The sequence below is a fragment of the Nycticebus coucang genome, chromosome 5, assembly GCF_027406575.1.
Source record: "Nycticebus coucang isolate mNycCou1 chromosome 5, mNycCou1.pri, whole genome shotgun sequence".
Classification (NCBI taxonomy): domain Eukaryota; kingdom Metazoa; phylum Chordata; class Mammalia; order Primates; family Lorisidae; genus Nycticebus; species Nycticebus coucang.
This window is the reverse complement of record NC_069784.1, coordinates 54,478,413-54,505,986: the sequence shown is the minus strand read 5'-3', so window position 1 is coordinate 54,505,986 and position 27,574 is coordinate 54,478,413. Positions and strand designations below refer to the sequence as shown.

Below are 27,574 nucleotides of genomic sequence, written 5' to 3'. Positions count from 1 at the left end.
CATGGAGATCTTCTCTCAAGAAAAATTTCAACATTGCCAGAGAGCCTTGATTTTAGGCTTGTTTTTTGTAAACCTATGTTTTTAGAGATTTTTAGGCTTCTTGTGATGTCTTCTTACCTATACTTCTTGGCTAATAAGTTATGGGTAACCAATGTTCCCTTAAGTTCATTTTAAAACTCCCATTGGTACATAAATTCCAGGTGGCAGATGCTGTCAGTCTCACCATTGATGGCCTTAATGTGTGTAGTCCTTATACCTCCTACTAGATGAGCCAATTTTAACCTTCTATAATGGTGCCTCTATTGCTTCATAATCTTCATGAGATTTCATGCTTTTGCAGCTTCTTATAGTTTATTTTCATTTTTAATGTAGAAATAAAATATGAATGTGAAGTACGAAAAAAAAAGAAAAGAAAGAAATGAGATTAAAAGGAGAACAAAGAGGAGGACAAAGAAAGTCAGACCGGCCAGAAAAAAATGGTGATCCAGGCCTCTGGGAGGGCACTGGACAGGTAAGCTTGCCTCAAGGAAAACGGTCCAGCCCACAGCAGGGCAATACATTGATGACAACGTTCACCTGGCTGGTTGAGGCTGGCTTAAGGAGATTACCCACTTATGACTTTAGTCAAAAGAGGCCTCTGAACGTGACCTTAACCAGCTGGAGGGGTCTAGGCCCACAGTAGGGACTAGAGGAGTGAGGCTGGGGAGCCAGCCGGAGCCCAGGCCTACAAGAGGACATTCCCAAACACGAGGCACTGGGTGATCAGGGAAGCGAGGCCTCCACATGTGGAACCAGCCAGGGGAACAAACAGAGGAGAAGGAAGTAAGAGATTCAGAGATGGAGCGGGGGTGGGGGGTTGGGGGGAAGGAAGTTAAGAGTAGAGGATGGGAAGAGAAGTTTAAAAAAGGTTTAGAAAAGGAGTTCTAGATGAAAAAGCTCACCATTAGATGGATGAAGTTTAGGCAGGGTCTGAGAGGTTTCCTGTTTCCCTTCATCTCACTGGAAGACAGGTCCGTTTAGCGGGGTCCAATGGGATATACTTCAGCTCCCCAAAGGTGCTTCTCCCCATCCTGGGTTCGGCACCAAATGAAAGGTTATGGAGCCAAAGATGAAAGATTATTCTGACATATGAGATGAAAGGAAAACGGAAGCCTCGTTTGTGCAATTAAACTGGCTTTATTCCACCTGGGTGAGGATAGGTAAGATTTCCAGCCGGGTGAGGAAGAAATCCACCACCTCAATCTAAAACTTATAGCTGATGTAGGGCTAATAGAATTCCCAAATGTTGGAAAATCCACTTTGCTAAGCTGAGTTTCTCATGCAATACCTGCAATTACATTAAAGCCTGAACTTGGAAAGATTATGTACCCAAAGGAGAGTTTCTACAGGATGTGGGGTCATGAGAATCAAGTCTTGCCCTACCATTAGCTTGTCAGCCTCTCGCACCAGCAGAGCTGTGGCTGCAATGGCTTACAGGCAGCCTGGTCACCCTCATGCCACCGGATCTAGTCTTTTAGACAGGTAGACCACTGGTCGCCTCCATGGCCCTATCGTTTGGGTTAGCACCCCTTTAGCTATTCCTTTTGTTTCATGGACAAACAGGTGGAATGGTTTTGTGATGTCTGGCAGCACTAACGGAGGGGCTGTGACAAGGGCTTATCCTAAGTTTTTAAAAACCCAATCCGTTATTTCAGTCCAAATTAAGGGCCTATCACTGACCATGGCAGCATACGAAGGAAGGTATGACCTTATGGAAAGTAGCTGACCTTCCAGGGATTTAATAGAAGGAAAGAAGTGCATATGAACAAAGGAATGAGCCCCAAATTCCCAAAGCATATAGAAAGAACTAGACAACTTCTTTTTGCTGTTGATATTTGTGAATTTCAGCTTTCTTCCAAAACTCAATACAGAACTGTTTTTGAAACTATAATACTGCTTATGAAAGAGTAATCCTAGCACTCTAGGAGGCTGAGGTGGGTGGATTGCTTGAGCTCAGGAGTTCAAGACCAGCCTGAGCAAGAGTGAGACCTGGTCTCTACTAAAAATAGAAAAACTAGCTGGGCATTGTGGTGGGTGCCTGTAGTCCCAGCTGGTTGGGAGGCTGAGGCAAGAGGATCTCTTGAGCCCAAGAGTTTGAGGTTGCTGTGAGCTATGATGATGGCACAGCACTCTCCCAAGGCAACAGAGTAAGACTCCAACTCAAAAAAATATATATAGATTCCTTTCAAAATACGATTACTCATTGTCAGTGCACCTGGTCATGCAAGAGCCTTGATGGAGAATGTACAAGAAGATTGATGTTGTTTTCATGCCTGCTGACACAGCATTTATTCTGTAGGCCATTGATCAAGGGGTTAGTTCAACTTCCAAGTCTTATTATTTAAAAAATAAGGCTTTAATTTCATAAGGCTATAATTGCCATTGATAGTGATTTCATTCCTCTGATAGATCTGAGATAAGAAAATTGATAACCTTCTGAAAAAGCCTCATCACTTTAGATGCCATTAAGAGACCACAATACCCACATAAACAGGAGTTTGGGAGAAGCTAATTCCAACCCTCTTGGATGACTTTGAGAGATTGGAGATTTCAGTGGAGGAAGTCACTGCAGATGGGTGGAAATAGCAGAAGTAGGATAAGAAGAGGAGCCTGAAGATGGTACTCAATTGCTGCAGTTTCATGATAAAATTGGAATAGATGAGGAATTGCTTCATACAGATGAGCAAAGACGGTGGTTTCTTGAGATGGAATCTACTCCTGGTGAAGATTCTGTCTGTAAACATTGTTGAAATGACAACAAAGAATTTAGAACATTATCTAAAGTTAGTTGACAAAGTAGCACCATGGTATGAGAAGACTAACTCCAAGTATGACAGACTTCTACTGTGGGGAAAATGCTATCAAACATGTCACAAAGAAATCTTTTGGGCTCGGCATCTGTAGCTCAGCCGCTGGAGCGCCAGCCACATACAACAGAGCTAGCAAGTTCGAACCCCTATACAACAAAAAAATAGCCAGGCGTTGTGGTAGGCACCTGTAGTCTCAGCTACTTGGGAGTCTGAGGCAAGAGAATTGCTTAAGCCCAGGAGTTTGAGGTTGCTGTGAGCTGTGATGCCATGGCGCTCTACTGAGGGCAACATAGTGAAACTGTCTCAAAAAAAAAAAAAAAAAAAGAAATCTTTTGTGAAAGAGTAAATTAATGCAACAAACTTCATTGTTTCATTTTAAGAAATTGCCACACCCGGGAAAGATTCCCTATTTAACAAATGGTGCTGGGTGAACTGGCTAGCGACCTATACAAGACTGAAACTGGACCCCCACCTTTCACCATTAACAAAAATTGATTCTCACTGGATTCAAGATTTACAATTTTTGGCCGGGGCTGGGTTTGAACCAGCCATCTCCAGTATATGGGGCCGGTGCCCTACTCCTTTGAGCCACAGGCGTCGCCCTTGGATTCAAGATTTAAACTTAAGACATGAAACTATAAAAATACTAGAAGAAAGTGCAGGGAAAACACTTGAAGAAATTGGCCTGGGAGAATATTTTATGAGGAGAACCCTCCTTCCTCTCACCCCCAGGCAATTGAAGCAACACGAAAAATCCATTACTGGGATCTGATCAAACTAACAAGCTTTTGCACAGCCAAGAGCACACTAAATAAAGCAAATAGACAACCTTCAGAATGGGAGAAGATTTTTGCAGGTTATGCTTCTGACAAAGGTCTGATAACTAGAATCTACAGAGAACTCAAACTAATTAATGAGAAAAGAATAAATAACCCCATTTTTATGTGGGCAAGAGACTTGAACAAAAAATTCTCTGATGAAGACAGGCGCATGGCCTACAAACACATGAAAAATTGCTCATCATTCTTAATCATCAGAGAAATGCAAATCAAAACCACTTTGAGATATCATCTAACTCCAGTAAGATTAGCCCACATCACAAAATCCCCAAACTACAGATGTTGACATGGATGCGGGGAGAAGGGAATGCTTCTACACTGCTGGTGGGAATGCAAGTTAATATGACCTTTTTGGAATGAAGTTTGGAGAACACTCAAGGAACTAAAAGTAGACCTACCATTTGATCCTACAATTCCTCTACTAGGTATATACCCAGATGATCAAAAATTATTTTACAACAAAGACATTTGCACCAGAATTTTATTGAAGCCCAATTCATAATAGCCAAGACATGGAAACAGCCCAAGTGCCCACTGACCCATGAATGGATTAACAAATTGTGGTATATGTACATTATGGAATACTATGTAGCCATTAAAAATATGGAGACTTCACATCTTTTATGTTTACCTGGCTGGAGCTGGAACATATTCTTCTTAGTAAAGTATCTCAAGAATGGAAAAAAAAAGTATCCAATGTACTCAATACTACTATGAAATAATATATAACCACCTACACACTTATACAAATAGCAAAACATAACTATAGTCCAGAAAGTAGAAGGGAAGAGGAGAGAGAGGGGAGGGGACGGGCAATATGGGAGGGGGAGGGTATCTGGGGGGGACCTCACCTAATGTGCCTGATGCAATGGTACATTTCAAACTATTAAGAAATGAGTATAATTGTGATGGATGTGTTACTTCGTTCAATGTAAACATTTCACATTGTATATCAAAGCAGTACCCTGAACCCCATAAATGCATCAATGTACAAAGTTATGATTTAATACAAAATAATTAAAAAAAAAGAAATTGCCACACCAGTCCAACCTTCAGAAACCTCCCCTGATCAGTCAGCAGCATCCACAAAAGACTGTCTACCAACAAAAAGATTAGGACTCTCTGAAGGCTCAAATGACTGTCAGAATATTTTAGCAGTATCTTTTCTTTCTTTTTTTATTTTTATTAAATCATAGCTGTGTGCATTAATGCGATCATGGGGCACCATACACTGCTCCTGCACACCTAATAGACTATAGTAAATATATTATGACATATATAGTAAACATTTTATGATGTTAATAGTGCAAACATAACTTATAGTAGTATGCACTGAGATACCAAAAAATGCATGTGATTCACTTATTGCAGTGAAGGGATCCTATAATTATGGTACTTTTACACTGCTAACCCAATTTATTTGGATGGATATGTAACAATCTGTATACTAAGAAGCTTCTACTACTGGACAATCTCCAACTATCTACCCTCTCTGATTTTATCATGTTTATTTTTTTGAGACAATAGTCTCACTCTGTCACCCTGGTAGGGTGCCATGGGTCACAGCTCACAGCAACCTCAAACTCTTGGACTCAAGCGATCCTCTTGTCTCAGCCTGCCCAGTAGCTGGGACTACAGGCACCCGCCACAACGCCAGGTTATTTTTCCACTTTTAGAGACAGGGTCTTACTCTTCCTCAGGCTGGTCTTGAACTCATAAGATAAGAGATCCACCCGCCTGAGCCTCCCAGAGTGCTGGGATCACAGGCGTGAGCCACCGCACCTGGCCTACTGTTTCTTAATGAGTCCATGTACTTTCAAAGCTTCCTCTGTCAGCTCCGACATAACACAGTGGAAACATCTAAGCTAGAGACTGCTGAGGAATCGGTTTCCTGAAGACACGGGAGACTGGTAGCTGGGGATGCAAGACGTGGTAATTCCAATAGTAGAAAGTCAGAAAACAGCCAGAACTTAATATGATCTATTAAATGGCGGCTGAGAACCTGGGGTTACCGCCGGAAAGCCACGTGTATCCCAACGCTTCGTTCGCGCGATTCCTTTTCCCTGACTGAGACGCTGCGGCACCATAGTCCCGCGTCTGAGGTCCCGGCGCGCCTCGCGCTGCTCTGGGCGGGAAAAGAGACTCCGACTGCGGGTCCCCAGGCCCCCAGTGGCGTCCTGGCGGATGACGGTTGAAGGAAAGCGCATGCGTGGAAGGCAGAGCGCGAGGCGCCTCCTGCTGGTCTTCTGGTCGCCGGCGCCCGCCGGTCAGATGTTCCGTAATATATACTAGTATATATGTATTTTTACTTTTTAACTTCTTCTTCTGTCACCTTCCCCCTACTTTTAAGTTTGTTAAGGTCTTAGTGGCAAAGCATTTGGGGGCAAAAGTGTATACGTATTTTTCACAAGAGATTCTTGAGATAGGGTTCATACTGGCAACTAGTCGAGGCTATGTTTGGGGGAATTTAAATGTTTAAAATAAACTCTTCTAGTTGAATTGTCTGATTACAAAAAATGAAATTGGGACCAAAAAGTTGAAACTTAACATCAGCATCCCACGGTCGTCGTGGAGAAATCGGAATCAGTCATGATAAGCTAGAATATCCTCGGTGGCCTTTTGGTGGGTGTTGCGCAGAGCAGACAGTGGACTCCGCGAGCAACGCTAAAGTTAGTGAAGGAAAGTTTCCTGAACAGGGTTTCTGACGCTAAACGGGTGCCGTGTTGTCGAGGCTTGAATGCTGTATAGTGAAGGAAAATGGGAAGATTAAGCCTTCTTAAAAAGTTGTTTTAAAGAATTTTTTAATTACCCATTTATGTGAGACTTGCTGTTCAAATGGCTTAAAATTAAGAGTTTCCTCAAAATCGTTGTACAGCAGTTTGCACCTATGCATTTTTGAAGATCTCATTTTAAGTAAAGAAATCCTCAAATATTTTCACCTAAAATTCTTTCTTTCCAACTTCATATGTAGTGAACTAGAATGGTAAAAATAAAAATAAGATCTAAAGTTAAAGTTTGTATTTGTGTCACAAGGTTGAATTAAAGAAAATACTTTTATCAGAAGAAGATGGCCACAGCACAGTTACAGAGGACTTCCATGGTAGGATTTCTTATATTTTAATATGTTGTAACTTAGCGGATTTTATTGATTCTTGAAGTCTCAACTACTATATTTTTATATTTGCAAGTCAACTGTTTGAGAGTTTGATTCCAGGAAACTCCATGTTTTTAGAAATGGAAATATACATAAACTATTTTTTTTTAAGAGACAGAGTCTCACTCTATCGCTCTGGGTAGAGTGCTGTGACATCACAGCTCACAGCAACCTCCAACTCCTGGGCTTAGGTGAGTCTCTTGCCTCAGCCTCCCGAGTAGTTGGGACTACAGGCGCCCGCCACAACACCCAGCCATTTTTTGTTGCAGTTTGGCCGGGGCCGGGTTTGAACCCACCACCCTCAGTATATGGGGTTGGCGCCCTACTCACTGAGCCACAGGCGCCGCCCCATTAAACTATATTTTAATTAATGGTAAATTCTACTAGATGATTGATACATTAAATTGCTGGTTCGAACTTAATTTACATTATTTATTAATGAATACTGAATTATTGTTCATAGTAGTCCATTCCTGCAGAATGAATATTTGTGACCCAGAGACAAAGATAAATTGGTCATTTTTGCATAGTATCTTGCATTACATTTAATGTATGTTAAACCTAGTCAGTGTCCAAAGAGAAAATCTTTGTTTATCTCTCCTTGTATTATGCATTTACAGACAGTTAATCTACAAGGGGAGTCTTCAGATTTTTAAGTACTTTTCCACATTTTTTTTAGGTGGTTATCCTAGAAACATCCTCACATTTTAGAAGCCACCCTAATGTGGGAAGGAGTTCTCTGAGGAGTATTACGTGTATGCAAAATTGGATCTACTTTGAGTCCAGGGAAACTTTATTTTTCCCCTTTTATTCTAACATGTATGTATGTCTAAAGGGAAGCTTTATTTTGAATATATATAAATATAATGTTTTAATTTCCCTTGGATTTTAGAGTGCATTGGTATTTCCTAATAAGATATCGACTGAGCAACAGTCTTTGGTGTTAGTGAAGAGGCTCCTCGCAGTTTCCGTGTCCTGCATCACGTATTTGAGAGGAATATTTCCAGAATGTGCTTATGGAACAAGATATCTAGATGGTAAAATAATATATATTAATTATTTTAAAACTTTCTTTTAAAATGATATTTTGATTTTTGCTTGCTCTCAAATTATAATTTTTGACTTAGAAATTTTTTTTTTTTTGAGACAGAGTCTCATTTTTGTTACCCTTCATAGAGGTGCTGTGGCGTTATTGCTCACAGCAACCTCAAAACTCTTGGGCTCAAGTGTGTCTCTTGCCTCAGCCTCCCAAGTAGCTGGGACTAGAGGTGCTGGCCACATGCTCAGCTATTTTTAGAGACGAGGTTTTGCTCTGGCTGGGGCTGGTCTCAAACCTGTGAGCTCAGGCAATCCATTCACCTCGGCCTCCCAAATGCTAGGATTACAGGAGTGAGCCACCACGCCTGGCAATTTTATTTTTTTGGTTTTGTTTTGTTTTGTATTTTGAGATACGTTCTCTATTCTGTTGCCTGGGTTTGAGTGCAATAGTGTCATTATAGGTTACTGCAACTTTCAGCTCACGACCTCAAGGGATCCTCTGGCTCAGCCTTCTTTGTAGCTGGGACTACAGGCATGTGCCACAATGCCCAGCTAATTTTTTTATATTTCATAGAGGTGGAGTCCTGCTCAGGCTGGTCTCAAACTCCTGACCTCAAGCTGTCCTCCTGCTTCTGCCTCCCAAAGTGCTAGCATTATAGTCATGTGCCACAGCACCCAGCCAAAATTTTGTTTTTTAATAGCATCTCTATTGATATAATTCATGTACCTGACAGTTCACCTACTTAAAGTGTAAAATTCAATGATTATTAGTATATTCAGAGAGTTGTGCAAACATCACCACAGTCAATTTTAGAACATTTTCATCACCCCACAAAGAAACTCCCTAAATAACTATCCACTGGCTTTTTTCATTCAGCATGTTTTCAAGGTTCCTCTCTTGTGGCATGGATAAATACTTTATTCCTTCTTTATTTATTTATTTTTTTTTCAGTTTCTGGCCGGGGCTGGGTTTCAACCCGCCACCTCCAGCATATAGGGCCAGCACCTACCCCTTTGAGCCACAGGCGCTGCCCCCTTTATTCTTTTTCATTGCTAAATCATGTTCCATTTATATGTCTATACCACATTATATTCATCCATTCATCAGTTGATGAATATTGGGTGGGTTTTTTTGTTTTTTCAATAATGAATAATGGCTCATGCACAAGTTTTTGTTTGGGCATCTAAATAGTTTTTTTTAACATTCAGTACCTTAAAAGCACTTAATCATAAAAGTTTTCCTGATCTTCTTAAGTATAATTTCACCTGTATTATGCATATAATGATGAAATAAATAGGCTAAAACACTCTGTTACTTATAAATTTGTGTAGTAGTGGTGTATTTCTTATGCATTTTAAGGAAGAAAAAGTAATATAGTCAGTTTATATTACAATAATAAAGTTATTTCTCAGCACACGAGTAAAATATTGTGTACCAATTATGTGCTAGGCAATACATTAAGCACTCTATTATGCTATTTTATGTACAATATGTTTTTAATTCATGTAACAGTCCTACAAAGTCAGTACTACCCTTGTTTCTAAAATAAGGAACCAGAGGCTACGAGATGCTGTCAGTCCTTTCCATCATGTTAGATTTGCTTCTTTGGAGGATCCTTTTGTTTCTGATAGCCAGTTAAAGGCCACCTCTTGGTCTTACAAGTTTTACTGGGTTGAGGGTCCATATCAAATGTTCTAAGGTTTTGTGTAATGATGGATAATGGTGGCATGAAAACATTGTATCTAATTTTATGTATTTTATTTTATTTATTTATTTGTCTTTAGATCTTTGTGTCAAAATTCTGAAAGAAGATAAAAATTGTCCAGGATCTACACAGTTAGTGAAGTGGTAAGTAAAAGAATACCTAAAGATATAAAATTATTGGGCGGCGCCTGTGGCTCAACGGGTAGGGCGCCTGTCCCATATGCCGGAGGTGGCGGGTTCAAGCCCAGCCCCGGCCAAAAATAAAAAAAAAAAAAAAAGATATAAAATTATTTTTTCTTAAATTACATTTGTTTGGTACTTTTGATACCTTTCAGTGATTAACTAAATTTTAGTGAATCACTCTTTAATGCTAGTTAGCATTTTTGCAGGTCTTTAATTTTTTTTTTTTTTTTTTGAGACAGAGTCTCACTTTGTTGCCCTTGGTAGAATGCTGTGGCATCACAGCTCACAGCAACATCAAATTCTTGGGCTTAAGCAATTCTCTTGCCTCAGCCTCTCAAGTAGCTGGGACTATAGGTATGTGCCACAACACCAGCTATTTTTTTGTTGTAGGCGCCAAGCCTAGGTCTTTAAATTTTTGCGTTAAAATTTTTATTTTATGTCCCATGTGATCAGGCTTGTTTATTTTGTTTTTGTTCCCCAAAAATAGCTGTCAAGTATTTTATATTTTCCCATTTATGCTCTATCATTTCTTTTATTTCTGCCACATTGTTTTCATTTTATTTTGTTTAATCGTTTATAAGATGAGAGCTTTAATAAGACATTTTGTATTATTTAGTAATGAGATAATATGGAGATTCTGAAAAGAACTATTTTCTGCAAATCTGTTTAGTCTAAAAATGAATCCTTGATTATTTTTTTTTTTAAGGATGCTAGGATGCTATGATGCTTTACAGAAAAAATATGTAAGTCTTACAATATCTCTTTATCCTTTTTATAATTTATATTCTACAAATCTAACCAGAATTATCATGTAATAAAACATTAAACTAGGGGCAGCGCCTGTGGCTCAGTCAGTAAGGCGCCGGCCCCATATACCGAGAGTGGCGGGTTCAAACCCGGCCCCAACTGAACTGCAGCCAAAAAATAGGTGGGCATTGTGGGGGGCACCTGTAGTCCCACCTACTCGGGAGGTGGAGGCAAGAGAATCGCTTAAGCCCAGGAGTTGGAGGTTGCTGTGAGCTATGTGATGCCATGGCACTCCACCGAGGGCCATAAAGTGAGACTCTGTCTCTACAAAAAAAAAAAAAAAAACATTAAACTAACTTGAGAATAGGCCAGTCTAAGTTACTGCAAAGTCTGACCATTTATTTATTTTAAAGACTAATCTTTAATTAAAGCTAATGGGATTAATACTAAACAAATTTTGCTAAGCCAGTTTTGGTTAAATTACTCATTTTTATTAATAACGCTTACAAAAAAATAATGAATTAAAAAGTTTCTTAAAATACTTCATTTAGGCTCAGCGCCCATGCACAGTGGTCAGGGTGCCAGCCACATACACCAGAGCTGGTGGGTTCGAACCCAGCCCATGCCTGCCAAACAACAATGACAACTACAACCAAAAAATAGCTGGGCATTGTGGCAGGCACCTATAGTCCCAGCTTCTTGGGAGGCTGAGGCAAGAGACTCACTTAAGCCCAAGAGTTGGAGGTTGCTGTGAGCTTGGATGCTGCAGCGCTCTACCAAAGGTGACATAGTAAGACTCTGTCTCAAAAAGAAAAAACAAAAAGGGCAGTGCCTGTGGCTCAAAGGAGTAGGGTGCTGGCCCCATATGCTGGAAGTGGTGGGTTCAAACCCAGACCTGGCCAAAAACACACACACAAAAAAAAAAAACCCAAAACTTCATTTATTAGTTTCACATGCCTTCTACAATCTTGTTTATTCTAATAATTTAATAAATTATTTCTTAGGATTCAAGAAAGAAATTTCCATATAATGTAGGTTAAATTCTAATGAATTCTGAACTTGTGAAATTAAGATTTATGAGCCTTTTTGTAGCATAAATGCATATCAACATGTATAAGGAAGTACAGCTCTAGGAAAAATTGTGAAGATGATTTTTATCCATGGTTCTTAACATTCCTCATTAAGGCATAGCAAATATTGAGTTGTGTGTTAAAGACATATTCTAGGTAGGAGAATACAAAAAAAGAGTTCCTTCTATATAGTAGGAAAGCAAGTAGTGAATAAAACAAGTCAGTTTCTACTAGTTTTAAGTGCTATTAATTTTTTTTTTTTTTTGTAGTTTTTGTAGTTTTTGTCCAGGGCCGGGATTGAACCCACCACCTCTGTTATATGGGGCTGGCACCCTACTTACTGAGCCACAGGCACCGCCCCATTAAAATTTTTAATGAAAGTATGTAGTAAATATAGAGGTAGGGATTGTCAGAGGGGTTTCTCTGAGGAGGTGATGTTTAAGCTGAAACCTGAATGAAAAGAAACTAACCGGGAATTGATTGAAGGAGAGACTATTTCTGGCACAGCAACAAATGCCAAGAGTTTAAGGGGAGTTTGGAGAGTTCCAAGAATAAAAAGAAAGCCTGTAAGACTGGAGTGCACTTGTACGTTGGGGGAGACAGCAGCATTCAGTGCTGTATAAGGAAGGAGTTCGGATTTTATTTTAAGTGAAAAGAAAACTCATTTGAAGGGGTTTTTTTGTTTTTTTTTTTATTGTTGGGGATTCATTGAGTGTACAATAAGCCAGGTTACACTGATTGCAATTGTTAGGTAAAGTCCCTCTTGCAATCATGTCTTGCCCCCATAAAGTGTGACACACACCAAGGCCCCACCCACCTCCCTCCTTCCCTCTTTCTGTTTCCCCCCCCATAACCATAATTGTCATTAATTGTCCTCATATCAAAATTGAGTACATAGGATTCATGCTTCTCCATTCTTGTGATGCTTTACTAAGAATAATGTCTTCCACGTCCATCCAGGTTAATACGAAGGATGTAAAGTCTCCATTTTTTTTAATGGCTGAATAGTATTCCATGGTATACATATACCACAGCTTGTTAATCCATTCCTGGGTTGGTGGGCATTTAGGCTGTTTCCACATTTTGGCGATTGTAAATTGAGCTGCTATAAACAGTCTAGTACAAGTGTCCTTATGATAAAAGGATTTCTTTCCTTCTGGGTAGATGCCCAGTAATGGGATTGCAGGATCAAATGGGAGGTCTAGCTTGAGTGCTTTGAAGTTTCTCCATACTTCCTTCCAGAAAGGTTGTACTAGTTTGCAGTCCACCAGCAGTGTAAAAGTGTTCCCTTCTCTCCACATCCACGCCAGCATCTGCAGTTTTGAGATTTTGTGATGTGGGCCATTCTCACTGATATCTCAGGGTTGTTTTGATTTGCATTTCTCTAATATATAGAGATGAGGAACATTTTTTCATGTGTTTGTTAGCCATTCGTCTGTCGTCTTTAGAGAAAGTTCTATTCATGTCTCTTGCCCATTGATATATGGGATTGTTGGCTTTTTTCATGTGGATTAATTTGAGTTCTCTATAGATCCTAGTTATCAAGCTTTTGTCTGCTTGAAAATATGCAAATATCCTTTCCCATTGTGTAGGTTGTCTCTTTGCTTTGGTTATTGTCTCCTTAGCTGTACAGAAGCTTTTCAGTTTAATGAAGTCCCATTTGTTTATTTTTGTTGTTGTTGCAGTTGCCATGGCAGTCTTCTTCATGAAGTCTTTCCCCAGGCCAGTATCTTCCAGTGTTTTTCCTATACTTTCTTGGAGGATTTTTATTGTTTCATGCCTTAAATTTAAGTCCTTTATCCATCTTGAATCAATTTTTGTGAGTGGGGAAAGGTGTGGGTCCAGTTTCAGTCTTTTACATGTAGACATCCAGTTCTCCCAACACCATTTATTGAATAGGGAGTCTTTCCCCCAATGTATGTTCTTGTTTGGTTTATCAAAGATTAGGTGGCTGTAAAATATTAGTTTCATTTCTTGGTTTTCAATTCGATTCCAAGTGTCTATGTCTCTGTTTTTGTGCCAGTACCATGCTGTCTTGAGCACTATGGCTTTGTAGTAGAGACTAAAATCTGGTATGCTGATGCCCCCAGCTTTATTTTTGTTACAGAGAACTGCCTTAGCTATACGGGGTTTTTTCCGGTTCCATACAAAACGCAGAATCATTTTTTCCAAATCTTGAAAGTACGATGTTGGTATTTTGATAGGAATGGCATTGAATAGGTAGATTGCTTTGGGAAGTATAGACATTTTAACAATGTTGATTCTTCCCATCCATGAGCATGGTATGTTCTTCCATTTGTTAATATCCTCTGCTATTTCCTTTCTGAGGATTTCATAGTTTTCTTTATAGAGGTCCTTCACCTCCTTCGTTAGGTATACTCCTAGGTATTTCATTTTCTTTGAAACTATGGTGAAGGGAGTTGTGTCCTTAATTAGCTTCTCATCTTGACTGTTATTGGTGTACACAAAGGCTACTGACTTGTGGACATTGATTTTATATCCTGAAACATTACTGTATTTTTTGATGACTTCTAGGAGTCTTGTGGTTGAGTCTTTGGGGATCTCTAAGTATAAGATCATGTCATCAGCAAAGAGGGAGAGTTTGACCTCCTCTGCTCCCATTTGGATTCCCTTTATTTCCTCGTCTTGCCTAATTGTATTGGCTAGAACTTCCAGCACTACGTTGAATAGTAAAGGTGACAGAGGACAACCTTGTCTGGTTCCAGTTTTAAGAGGAAAAGCTTTCAGTTTTACTCCATTCAGTAAAATATTGGCTGTGGGTTTATCATAGATAGCTTCAATCAGTTTTAGAAATGTGCCACCTATGCCTATACTCTTCAGTGTTCTAATTAGAAAAAGATGCTGAATTTTATCAAATGCTTTTTCTGCATCTATTGAGAGGATCATGTGATCTTTATTTTTGCCTCTGTTAATATGGTGGATAACGTTTATAGACTTGCGTATGTTAAACCAGCCTTGCATCCCTGGGATGAAGCCTACTTGATCATGATGAATGACTTTTTTGATGATAAGCTGTAATCTGTTGGCTAGGATTTTGTTCAGAATTTTTGCATCTATATTCATGAGTGAGATTGGTCTGAAATTCTCCTTTTTGTTTGGGTCTTTTCCTGGTTTTGGTATCAGGGTGATGTTTGCTTCATAGAATGTGTTGGGGAAGATTCCTTCTTCCTCAATTTTTGGGAATAATTTCTGCAGTACAGGAATAAGCTCTTTCTTGAAGGTTTGATAGAATTCTGGAATGAAGCCATCTGGACCAGGGCATTTTTTGGTTGGAAGATTTTTTATTGTTTCTTTGATCTCAGTGCTTGAAATTGGTCTGTTCAGGCGCTCTATTTCTTCCTGGCTGAGGCTAGGGAGAGGGTGTGATTCCAAATATTGATCCATTTCTTTCACATTGTCAAATTTCTGGGCATAGAGTTTCTGGTAGTATTCAGAGATGATCTCTTGTATCTCTGTGGGATCAGTTGTTATTTCCCCTTTATCATTTCTGATTGAGGTTACTAGAGATTTTACTTTTCTATTCCTCGTTAGTCTGGCCAATGGTTTATCTATTTTATTTATTTTTTCAAAAAACCAACTCCTTGTTTCATTAATTTTCTGAATGATTCTTTTGTTTTCAATTTCATTGATCTCTGATTTGATTTTGGAGATTTCTTTTCTTCTACTGAGTTTAGGCTTAGATTGTTCTTCTTTTTCCAATTCCATAAGATCTCTTGTGAGATTGTTGATGTGTTCTCTTTCTGTTTTTCGAATGTAGGCATCTAAAGCGATGAATTTTCCTCTCAAAACTGCTTTTGCAGTATCCCACAGGTTTTGGTAGCTTGTGTCTTCATTGTTGTTATGCTCAAGGAAGTTAATGATTTCCTGTTTTATTTCTTCCTGCACCCATCTGTTATTCAACAGAAGATTGTTTAATTTCCATGCCTTTGGGTGGGGTCGAGCATTTTTGTTAGAGTTGAGTTCCACCTTTAGTGCCTTATGGTCTGAGAAGATACAAGGTAAAATTTCAATTCTTTTGATTCTGTTGATATTTGTTTTGTGTCCCAGGATATGATCAATTTTGGAGAATGTTCCATGGGGTGATGAGAAGAATGTATATTCTTTATCTTTGGGATGGAGTGTTCTATATGCATCTATCAAGCACAGTTGTTCTAGGGTCTCATTTAAATCTCTTATATCCTTGTTTAATTTCTGTTTAGAGGATCTGTCCAGCTCTGTAAGAGGAGTGTTAAGGTCCCCTGTTATGATGGTATTATCAGATATCATATTGCTCAGACTGAGTAAGGTCTGTTTCAAGAATCTGGGAGCATTTAAATTGGGTGCATAGATATTTAGAATTGAAATGTCTTCTTGTTGTATTTTTCCCTTGACCAATATAAAGTGACCATCTTTGTCTTTTTTGACTTTAGTTGCTTTAAATCCACATGTATCTGAAAATAAGATTGCAACTCCTCTTTTCTTCTGAATTCCATTTGCCTGAAAAATTGTCTTCCAACCCTTGACTCGGAGCTTTAATTTGTCTTTTGAAGCCAGGTGTGTTTCTTACAGACAGCAAATGGATGGCTTGTGTTTTTTAATCCAGTCAACCAATCTATGTCTCTTCAGTGGGGAATTCAAGCCATTAACATTTATTGAGATAATTGATAAGTGTGGTAGTATTCTATTCGTCTTATTTTGTGAGAGTCCATTGCTTAGTTTTATCTTTTGCAACAGTGTGGAGGTTAGGTTCTGTCCTTTAATTTCTGAGTTCTTACTTTGCTGCTGATCCATTGTGGTGGTCAGTGTGCAGAACAGGTTGAAGTATTTCCTGTAGAGCTGGTCTTGTTGTGGCGAATTTCCTCAATGTTTGTATATCCGTAAATGATTTGATTTCTCCGTCAATTTTGAAGCTTAGCTTAGCAGGGTACAGAATTCTGAGCTGGAAATTGTTCTGTTTAAGTAGATTAAAGGTAGATGACCATTGTCTTCTTGCTTGGAAAGTTTCATTAGAGAAGTCTGCGGTCACTCTGATGGATTTGCCCCTGTAGGTCAACTGGCGCTTACTCCTGGCAGCTTGCAGAATCTTTTCTTTTGTCTTGACTTTGGACAGGTTCATCACAATGTGTCTTGGAGAAGCTCGGTTAGAGTTGAGGCGACCTGGGGTCCGATAGCCCTCTAAAAGCAGTGTGTCAGAATCTTTGGTGATATTTGGGAAATTTTCTTTTATAATATTCTCTAGTATGGCTTCCATTCCTCTGGGGCATTCTTCTTCCCCTTCTGGAATTCCTATAACTCATATGTTGGAACGCTTCATAAAGTCCCATAATTCTGACAGTGAACGTTCTGCTTTCTCTCTCTTCTTTTCTGCCTCTTTTACTATCTGAGTTATCTCAAAAACTTTGTCTTCTACCTCTGAAATTCTTTCTTCTGCATGGTCTAACCTGTTGCTGATACTTTCCATTGCGTCTTTAAGTTCCCTGATTGACTGTTTCATTTCCTTCAGCTCTGCTATATCCTTTTTATATTCTTCATATCGTTCATCTCTTATTTGATTCTGTTTTTGAATTTCCTTTTGGTTAATTTCCACTTTATTAGCAGTTTCCTTCATTGTTTCCATCATTTCTTTCATTGTTTTCAACATGTGTATTCTAAATTCCCTTTCTGTCATTCCTAACATTTCTGTATAGGTGGAATCCTCTGCAGTAGCTATCTCATGGTCCCTTGGCGGGGTTGTTCTGGACTGGTTCTTCATGTTGCCTGGAGTTTTCTGCTGATTCTTCCTCATGAGTGATTTCTTTTATCTGTTTCCTTGCCCTAATTTTCCTTTCACTTCCTCTTGCTCTTTAAGTTCTCGTGCCTGTGGAAGTTGTGGGCGGGTTTAGACGGATTGAACACACGCGACCACTTGCCGGTTTTCCACTGTTTTAGTCCTCCTCTTGGGGTCCAGAAGTCTCTCGCTGACTCCCTGTATCCTCTCAGGGGTGATGATAGGCAGATCCCACCAGCCAGAGATGCCTGGAGTCCTATCTCCCCAGACTCACGGTGCCCAGATGCAAGGAAGCTGTTACTCGGCTGCCATCTTGCTCCGCCTCGTCATTTGAAGGTTTTAAGGAGAAATGTAACATCATTCAATTTACATTCAAATTTTGTTTTAATCCCTCTGCCTGCTATCTAGAGAATTCTATAGAAGGAAAACAAGATTAGGAGTAAGGGGAATAGCACTTAGGCCACTACTGTAGTACTGGTGAGAAATGATGATGGCCTAGACCATGATAGCAAAGAAAGATCCAGGATATATTAGGCAATAGAATTGATTGAATTTGTTGATGGTTGTGGCAAAATAAGGAAAAAAATCAGAATTCAGGATGACTCTTAGATTTTTCACTTGAGTGAATTATTTCCTGTGATTTCCTTTTGCTATGGTCTCCAGTGCCTCTTCTCTTTATTAAAAGTGGAGGGTCCTGAGCTCTCTACTTGTTCTCTTTTCAAAATCAATTCTCTTTGTTCTTCATACAACACATATATTGTGTTATTTCACAATATACCTATATTGGCTGGGTGCGATGGCTCATGCCTATAATCCTAGCACTCTGGGAGGCTGAGGCAGTGGATGACTTGAGCTCAGGAGTTTAAGACCAGCCTGAGCAAGAGCGAGACCCTGTCTCTAAAAATAGCCAGGTGTGGTTGTGGCACCTGTGTAGTCCCAGCTACCCCGGTGGCTGAGGCAAGAGAAATACTTGAGCCCAAGAGGTTTTTTTTTGTTGTTTTTTTTTGTAGAGACAGAGTCTCACTTTACTGCCCTCGGTAGAGTGCCGTGGCGTCACACGGCTCACAGCAACCTCCAGCTCTTGGGCTTATGTGATTCTCTTGCCTCAGCCTCCCGAGCAGCTGGGACTACAGGTGCCCGCCACAACGCCCGGCTATTTTTTTGTTGCGGTTTGGCAGGGGCTGGGTTTGAACCCGCCACCCTCGGTATATGGGGCCAGCGGCCTACTCACTGAGCCGCAGGTGCTGCCCAGAGCCCAAGAGTTTTGAGGTTGCTGTGAGCTGTGATGTCATAGCACTCTACCAAGGGTGACAAAATGAGACTCTGTCTCAAAAAAAAAAACAAAAAACTATCAAATTAAAATGTTCACAATTTCCACTTCCCCATGTACACTGTAATTATAAGCCTGCCTTGTTTATAATTAAAATATATCTATAAATCTTAAAAAAGGGAACATATGTTGAAATAGGACAGAGATTCTTATGCTCCATCATGAAAAACTATTTTATAAAACATGAGTAAAATTTTTGTTCTTTGTTGTATTTCAGCTAAGGATGATTGTTCTAGCTGTAAGTATTTTTAAATTGCATGTTCTTTTTTAAAAGACTGTCAAATTCCACCTTGCTTAATTAAATGACACCAAAACTATGATGTTGATTATGTTAAATTATTCAAACAACTGATCTATTCAATGGAATAAAGTAATATTGAGGGTGGGTTGTTTTGTTTTGCTGAGTCTGCTTAATAGTTTAACCTAACATCCAATTGAGTTGTTTTTGAATACCTATCATTAGATAATACAATTGTAAATTATTTTTAAATAGGTATACACCAATCCAGAAGAGCCTCAGGTAAGTGTGCTTAAGTTAGTAAAGAAACATAATGACTTTAATATCTAAAAATAACATTAAACTGTAATACTACACGTCTTATGCTTTTAATCATGCTTTAATCAATGCATGTTCATATATATTTTCACATTTGTACCTCATAAAACTCTTCTGAGGTACAACAGGCCTTGTATTGTTATCTTTAAACAAATTAATACATTTACTGCAAGAGAGATTGTGTGACTGATCCTAGGCCACAAAGCTTATAAACCAATAGAAATAAATCTCCTGACTTCTGGTTCTTTTTTTTGCAGTTTTTGGCCAAGGCTGGGTTTGAATTTGCCACCTCTGGCATATGGGGCCGGCGCCCTACTCCTTTGAGCCACAGGCACCGCCCAACTTCTGGTTCTTTATGATATTCTTTATCTAGAATAGGGCTTGAGTTTGAGCAAATTAAGAAACTCATCTTTAAACTTCAAATATTTATCCCAACCAGTCATACCCACTTGTTCATCTGACAATTAAAGGAGAGAAGGGAGGACAAGAAATGAAAGGGAAAATCAGAAGACAAGAAACAAAGGGGAAAGATCTATTGAGTACTTACTTTTTATTAGGCTCTGTTCTTTGGGCTTTATGTGCATTATCTCATTTACTCATCACAGCCTTCAGGAGGTAACTGCTATTATCATTTCCATTTCACAGGTTAGGAAATCTAGGTACAAGGTTTCTTGTATATGGTCACAGTGACAAAAGTGGCAATACCAGGTTTTGGGCCTAGGAAGGCTAGTTCACAACCCAGGTGTTTAACCACTACAGTACAATATAATGTTATGACATAATGTCTTACATTATATTTTACATTACAGTAAAACAAATATAGTGTTTTACTTAGTCATGGAGTAGCAGACTTAAATAGATCTTAAAAAGGGAGAGAACACTGATCCCCTTTCTTGTGTAAGCACTGAAATGTAAAGAAAGTAATAAAAGTATTTGAGCTTCAAGGGGGCTGAGAATATGTCTTTTCTTTGATACTCATGGCTGCGTTTAACGTTGAATATGCGTACATGGTGACAAAGGAGATCATTTGAGCAAAGACTGAATTAATTGTTCAGAAAATGAACTGACTGATTAGAAAATACTTATTTTCATGTTTTATAATTGCATATTTTTCTATCAGTAAATCAGCAACCTTACTGATGCACTAATAATATTGCATGTTTACTGTGTGTCAGGTTATAAAGTGTTCTGTATAAATTATCCTATTTGTAAATATTTATTCACAACCACCACTGAGACAGGTACTGTCTTCACCCCATTCTTTTAGCTGGGGAAACAAGACTTTAAAGACTAAAATAGCTTGCCTGTGATTAAAGTATAGCAAAGACTTAAGCCTTGTTGTTAGTCACTCCGCTGAGGTATGGTGCTCCTCTTACTTGCCTGCTGAGTTCTTCCATCTGGTATGTGAGGGCTGTCTGGAAAGTATCCAGCCAGCCCTCAGAAAAATATGTCTCTATTTTTCATGTTATATGACTGGATACTTTCCGGACAGCCCTCATGTACAACATACATTGCAATAAATGGAAGAATAATAAGTATCTCTCCGAGACCGAAGCCCCAAATCCTGGCCTATGGGAACTGACTGTAAGGACTTAAAATCTTCAGTGGATCAACAGTGTTTAACGTGGCAGAAAAAAAATATTGACTAAATAATAAGAGTCATACAAAAACAGTATGTAGCTATTTGGCAGCTAGTTCTGTACTTCAGATATATTAATTGCAGTGTTTTCTCTTTAAGACAATTTCAGAATGTTATCAATTCAAATTCAAATACACCAATAATGGACCAGTCATGGACTTCACAAGGTATTATTCTGTAGTTTTGTTTGTATTACAGATTACCACTCATTCATACTGGTGCTAAGCAGCTAGCAAGATGTGGCTGTGCAAAATGGAGTGGTGGCTTAGAGTAGCTGCAAGCCAGAAGCTAATTATATACTAATTATATACTCTTTTAATTGTGGAAAGAGAACTTGAGTGATAAGGAATATAATTAAAACCCACTACTTGTTTCCTATAAATACCTTATATAAAATGCATATTAATTTATGTAAAATCAAGTTATTGGTTTATAATAATAGTAATATAGTGATATTAAAATTTTTTAAATAATGCTATAATAGGAATAAGAATATCAGGTCATTAAAATGTGGAGTTAATGGGCCACGTATGGGCTCAAGTCTATAATCCTAGCTTTCTGGGAGGCCGAGGGAGGATTGCTTAAGCACAAAAGTTTGAAGTTGCTGTGAGCTAGACGGAGGCCATGGCACTCTAGCCTAGGCTACAGAATGAGATTCTATCTCCAAAAAAAAATGAAAGAAAGAAAGAAAAAAAAAAGTCAAGTTATTGTATCAGGAGCTACCAGTGTTTTTATAAAAGAAATTAATGTGTGATTCTCTTCTAGCAAAAACCAGAGCAACGAATCTAGCTTGTCATCTGGTGACACCAAGAAAGCAAGTATTCTCCTCATTCGCAAGATTTATATTCTAATGCAAAATCTGGGACCTTTACCTAATGATGTTTGTTTGACCATGAAACTTTTTTACTACGATGAAGGTACTATTTCAGTACATCCTGTTTCAGTTGTACCTATACGTTTTATTATTGTTGAAATAATTATCCCAATTAGTATATCCATGTGGAATGTAACCTCACTCATAAAGGAGTGAAAATAGTGAGGTACCAGTTTTCTTTTTTTTGGGGGGGGTGTTTTTTTTTTTTGGCCAGGGCTGGGTTTGAACCCACCACCTCCGGCATATGGGACCGGCGCCCTACTCATTGAGCCACAGGCGCCGCCCGAGGTACCAGTTTTCGCTTAACAGATTGGTAAAACTTGTAAATCCATTATTGGCAAAGGTTTGGGGTAGCAGACACTCTGTACAATATTTTTAGAGGACAGTTTGGCAGGATCAAAATTTTAAATTCACATTCTCTTTAGTCCAGAAATTTCATAGCTAGAAAAATATCTTCAGGAAATATTTCACAAATATGCAGGCTTATAAGGATTATAAAGGATTATATTATTGATTATTACATTGGCTAAAATAGGAACAAATGGGTAACAACTTGAGTGTCCTTCATTGGAGATTGAGTAAATAAATTATGGTGCATCTATATAATAGAATACCATGCAAGCTATTAAAAAGAAGGTACTAAAAATTATCCAGGAGATACTATTAAATTAAAAACAGCTAGGTCTGGAACAGTATGATATCATTTGTGTTTTTTAAGGAAATGTATGTATATTTTCCTAAGACCTATATAAATACTGAATATTTTATTTTTTATTACTTGTATAATGTCTTCTAAAAGACTATAAAGCAACACAATGACAACTAAAATTTTTTGAACACTTTATGTCAGTTCTGTTTTCAGTGGTCATAGGATTTAAGTTTGATTCATTTAATACCCACAGTGACCCTCTGAAGTTAGGTGTTGTTTTTTCACCATTTGGCAAGTGAGAAAACCAGATCAGGGATGATGAATAATTTACTCAAATTCACATAGCCAATAAAGCAAAGAAAACAAAAATTAACTTTAGAGGCTCGATGCCTGTAGCTTAGCAGCTAGGGCGCCAGCCACATACTTTGGGGCTGCCAGGTTCGAACCCAGCCTGGGCCTGCCAAACAACAATGACAACTACAACCAAAAATAGCCGGGCGTTGTGGCAGGCACCTGTAGTCCCAGCTACTTGGGAGGCTGAGGCAAGAGAATCACTTAAGACCAGGAGTTGGGAGGTTGCTGTGAGCTGTGATTTCAAGGTACTCTACCGAGGGCAACATAGTGACATTCTGTCTCAAAAAAAAAAAAAAATTAGAGAATAAAACAGGGACTTGGAAATAGTAAGAGGGTGATTTTTTGTTTTTAATTTATGCCCTCCTAAACTATGTGAAATATCTTTAATCTATGTGTGTTTTATAATAATATTTTTCTCAATTTCATGAATAGCACAGTTTATACTTACTTTTTTGCAGTCACACCCCCAGATTATCAGCCTCCTGGTTTTAAGGATGGTGACTGTGAAGGAGTAATATTTGAAGGGGAGCCTATGTACTTAAATGTGGGAGAAGTCCCAACACCTTTTCATACCTTCAAAGTAAAAGTGACCACTGAAAAGGAACGAATGGAAAATATTGACTCAGCTATACTATCACCAAAACACTTAAAAACACCACTTCAAAAAATCCTGATGGACAAAGATGATATGCCAGATGAACAAAAGCATTATGTAAGTGTGAGTTACATCTTAAAAGTTACATAAAGTATAATAGTAACAAATATTTGGCTCAGTTCTGGAGACTCATAGCTCCCATTAACATTATTGTAAATACTGTATTATAATCATAAATACTCAGGTTGGAAAGGATCCTAAAGAACAGCAAGGGCTAGGCCTGTGGTTTTAAAACTTTTTACCTTGGATGGCTCGGCGCCTGTAGCTCAGTGGCTAAGGTGCCAGCCACATACACCGGAGCTGGCTGGTTTGAATCCAGCCCAGGCCTGCCAAACAACAATGACAACTACAACTAAAAAAAAAAAAAAAATAGCTGGGCATTGTGGCAGGCGCCTGTAGTCCCAGCTACTTGGGAGACTGAGGCAAGAGAATTGCTTACACCCAGGAGTTAGAGATTGCTGTAAGCTGTGATGCCATGACATTCTACCAAGGGCGACATAATGAGACTCTGTCTCAAAACAAACAAACAAAAAAAGCAACTTTTTACCTTGATTCAAACAATGTTATATTCAGAATTTAAAAGCACAACTATTCTAATTGAAGCATGTATAATGGTCCTGCTACCCTTCTCATTATCTCATCTGCTACCCTTCAAAGTGGACTCTGAGGAGCCCCATAGGGCTCTAGGGCATAATTTGAAAACCATTGAACTAGTCCAACCCTCTAACTAACGATGGAATCCTTTCTATGGCATTTTACAAAGTGTTCAGGTAGCCTATGCTTGAATTTCTTCAGGGCCTGGAAAGTTGCTGTCCTGAATCAGCCTGGATGCTCCTGGAATACAGGAAAAGTGTCTTATTTATCTTTTTAGTCCTCCTATGCCTTAGGATTCTCAGCATTAATTCAGTGAATGGATGAATAGAAATATAAAGGAGCTTTTTCTCTTGCTTTACTCCCAGCAAATGTGGAAGTCGTTATTGCTTTAATCTTTTAAGTGTTAACATTACGTCCTTTAATCTTACTTCTTGTTTTCTTTCGTCTCGATTTATATTATGCTAAATTAAGACCATAGTTATGGACAGAAGCTCACTATTCTGAATTGGGCTCTTTAGCTATAGCTTTACAAATAGGATATTCAATCAATTTTTAAGCAATTCAAAGAAGAAAACTTTTCCTAAAACCTAAATCCTAATCTTGCTTTATAAATAAATATGGCTGGAATTTTTGCAGCATTCTTCAAAATATTTTAATCTTTTTCACATGTATCTCAACAGGCACAGTAATTATAATGTAGACTTTAAACCTGTTGTAATTTCTGCCATACCATGACTGAGTTTATCCTTTATTAACTCCCTGAAGATGGTTGGCGTATATTTAGAGCATATGCTAACATTTGTACAGAAATTCCAGAGCTATAGAAGTCGTAGTTTGTAGTGTGAACATGTCTAATTCAATATATGCAAATAGTAGTAAAATCTTAGAATCATCATACATTGTAGAAAAGTTGTATATTTTTATCATTTGTCCTTAAAGCAAGGCTGCAAAATAAAGAAAAATAGTATTTTATACTTTATTTGGATAAATAAATTGCTGTGTAATGGTAATTCTAGGACCACTTTTATATCTAGCAAGCATAAGGTAGTTGCAGTTTTATATTATATTTAGCCTTCACATAAAACAAATTTGTTCACTGGGCATGGTGGCTCATACCTGTAATCCCAGCACTTTGCCAGACCAAGGTGGTAGGATAGCTTGAGGCCAGAAGTTTAAGACCAACTTGGGCAACATAGCAAGACTCCGTGTGTACAAAAAATTTAAAAATTAGCCAGCCTCCCTAGTATCCTATCATCCTAGCTACTAGGGAGGTGGAGGGGAAAGTTTTACTTCAGTTTGGGAGTTCAAGGTTGATAACCTATGATTGGTCCACGGCACTCCAGCCTGGGTGACAGAGTAAGACCCTGTCTCTAAAAAAAAAAAAATTTGTTCATAAATTCTTCTACCCAGTTTTAAATTTCTTTTTGAAATGTGTCATTTATTTTCTTTCACATCTAAGGATGATTTTGACATTGAAACTAAAATGGAAGATCGGAAGAAAAACCCTGGATCTTCTGAATTTGGAGGTAAAACGTTAATGAAAATGTAGATTAACTCATTTCCAATTCAATTATATGCCATTTTAACTTTCTTTTTTTTAACAGAACCAAGTTCATTTTGTGAGGAAGATGAAATTATAAGGCCTAAGGAAAGTCCAGATCTTTCCATTTCTCATTCTCAGGTATGAACTTGGTATTTCCATCTCACAAGTTTTTTTTTTTTTTTTTTGAGACAGAGTCTCAAGCTGTTAACCTGGGTAGAGTGCCATGGCTTCATAGCTCACAGCAACCTCCAGTTCTTGGGCTCAAGCAATACTCTTGCCTCAGTTTTTCTATTTTAGTAGAGATAGGGTCTTGCTTTTCCTCAGACTAGTCTTGAACCCATGAGCTCAGGCAATGTACCTGGCTCGGCCTCCCAGAACAAGTTGTTTTTTTAAAAGACAATTGCTTGTTTTTTTAAAAGACAATTACTTAATTATTTCTCAGATTTTTTTATTCTAGGTCTTTTAGAATAAAATTAGAATAAAATATTTTAAATGCTTATTAACAAAATCTGACAATTATATGTTGACAAGCCTTGAGTATTTTACTGGTGGATTTGTTTAGTAATTACTGTTTATAGAATCTCAAGATTTTAGACCTAGATAGACTCTTACACAATTATTTATTCTACCTTGCTTTGTATTTACAAATGGAGTATATAATACATTTGGTTGCCTTGGAGTATAACAAGTTTAATTTTGTTTTCCATGCAGAGTAATTTAGATAATAAGATAGATAATTTAGATAATAAGATAATTTAGATAATAAGAACTTGGAAATAATAGGATTGATGATTGATTGTCTGCCTTTCTCTGCCCACCCTCTTTCTCAAATGGGAGTGGGCTGAATTTCTGATCTTCCATAAGGGTAGCACCTGCTGATCATTTGGGACTCAGTTCAGTGATTGGGTCAGCTGTTACAGTGTCAGTTTCACTATCTTATGTGCTTTTTTTGTGACAGTACGAACCAATCAGAATTTTTGGTTTTCATTAACTTAACAAGATGCTACATTTTATGTGGAAATTCTTGGACCCTATTTCCTGTGTTATGAATGTGTTTCATTATATTATTATATGAATTTGTGTAATTACTTTTCTAGGTTGAGCAGTTAGTCAGTAAAACATCTGAACTTGATATGTCTGAAAGCAAAACAAGAAGTGGAAAAATCTTTCAGAATAAAATGGTAAATGTCTTCGGGTGCCTGTAGTCCCAGCTACTCGGGAGGCTGAGGCAAGAGAATCGCCTTAAGCCCAGGAGTTGGAGGTTGCTGTGAGCTGTGTGAGGCCACGGCACTCTACCAAGGGCCATAAAGTGAGACTCTGTCTCTACAAAAAAGAAAAAAAAAAAAAGTATAAAATGGTAAATGTCTTTTTAGGTTTGTTTTTATTCTAGCCATGATATTTTCCCCTTAGTGTATACTATGTGAGTTTATTTTAATATCTTATTTATTAGACCAATATTTACTAGGTACCTATTATATGTCAGATACTTTACTAGGCGCTGGAGATGTAACCTGAGTAACATATAGTTCTTGGTCACAGCTAAAAGTTTAGTAAATGGAAATATGCAATGATACAGGGTCGTTATAGAAGTCTGACTAGGCTACATAATTTTCCTGACAGTACATTAAAGAAGAGAATCCTGAAAGGCTTTGAGAAGGGTTACTATTATCCAGACTCCCAAGGAAATTTCCCAGAATGCCAAAAAATTCCCATGCTCCTAAGATATTGTGTGTGTGTGTGTGTGTGTGTGTGTGTGTGTGTTTAGTGGGAATTTTGTTTGTTTGTTTTGTTTTTTTGAGACAGAGTCACACTCTCTTGCCCTGGTTGAATACCAAGGTAACATGCTCACACCAACCTCAGACTCTTGGGCTCAAGCAATCCTGTTGCCTCAGCCTCCCAAGTAGCTGGGACTACAGGTGCCTGCCACAACTGGCTATTTTTTATATTTTTAGTAGAGATGGGGTTTCCCTTTTGCTCAGGCTAGTCTCCGACTCATGAGCTCAGGAGATCACCGCCTTGGTATGAACC

The 27,574-nt window shown here is 38.4% G+C and overlaps 1 protein-coding gene across 1 annotated transcript in view; it reads left to right on the top strand.

Annotated features, from left to right (window-relative positions):
• The first annotated feature begins 5,657 nt into the window (after positions 1 to 5,657).
• HORMAD1 (HORMA domain containing 1) overlaps positions 5,658 to 27,574 on the top strand; it is a 30,327-nt gene continuing 8,410 nt past the window's right edge. Inside the window, exons 1-13 of the mRNA XM_053590815.1 lie at positions 5,658 to 5,979; positions 6,722 to 6,788; positions 7,735 to 7,879; positions 9,666 to 9,729; positions 10,475 to 10,511; positions 18,900 to 18,920; positions 19,176 to 19,202; positions 20,977 to 21,044; positions 21,643 to 21,794; positions 23,213 to 23,466; positions 25,463 to 25,529; positions 25,608 to 25,684; positions 26,644 to 26,727. Coding sequence (XP_053446790.1) covers positions 6,756 to 6,788; positions 7,735 to 7,879; positions 9,666 to 9,729; positions 10,475 to 10,511; positions 18,900 to 18,920; positions 19,176 to 19,202; positions 20,977 to 21,044; positions 21,643 to 21,794; positions 23,213 to 23,466; positions 25,463 to 25,529; positions 25,608 to 25,684; positions 26,644 to 26,727 — 1,029 coding nt within the window. The 5' untranslated portion in view covers positions 5,658 to 5,979; positions 6,722 to 6,755. The remainder of the gene's footprint in view (positions 5,980 to 6,721; positions 6,789 to 7,734; positions 7,880 to 9,665; positions 9,730 to 10,474; positions 10,512 to 18,899; positions 18,921 to 19,175; positions 19,203 to 20,976; positions 21,045 to 21,642; positions 21,795 to 23,212; positions 23,467 to 25,462; positions 25,530 to 25,607; positions 25,685 to 26,643; positions 26,728 to 27,574) is intronic.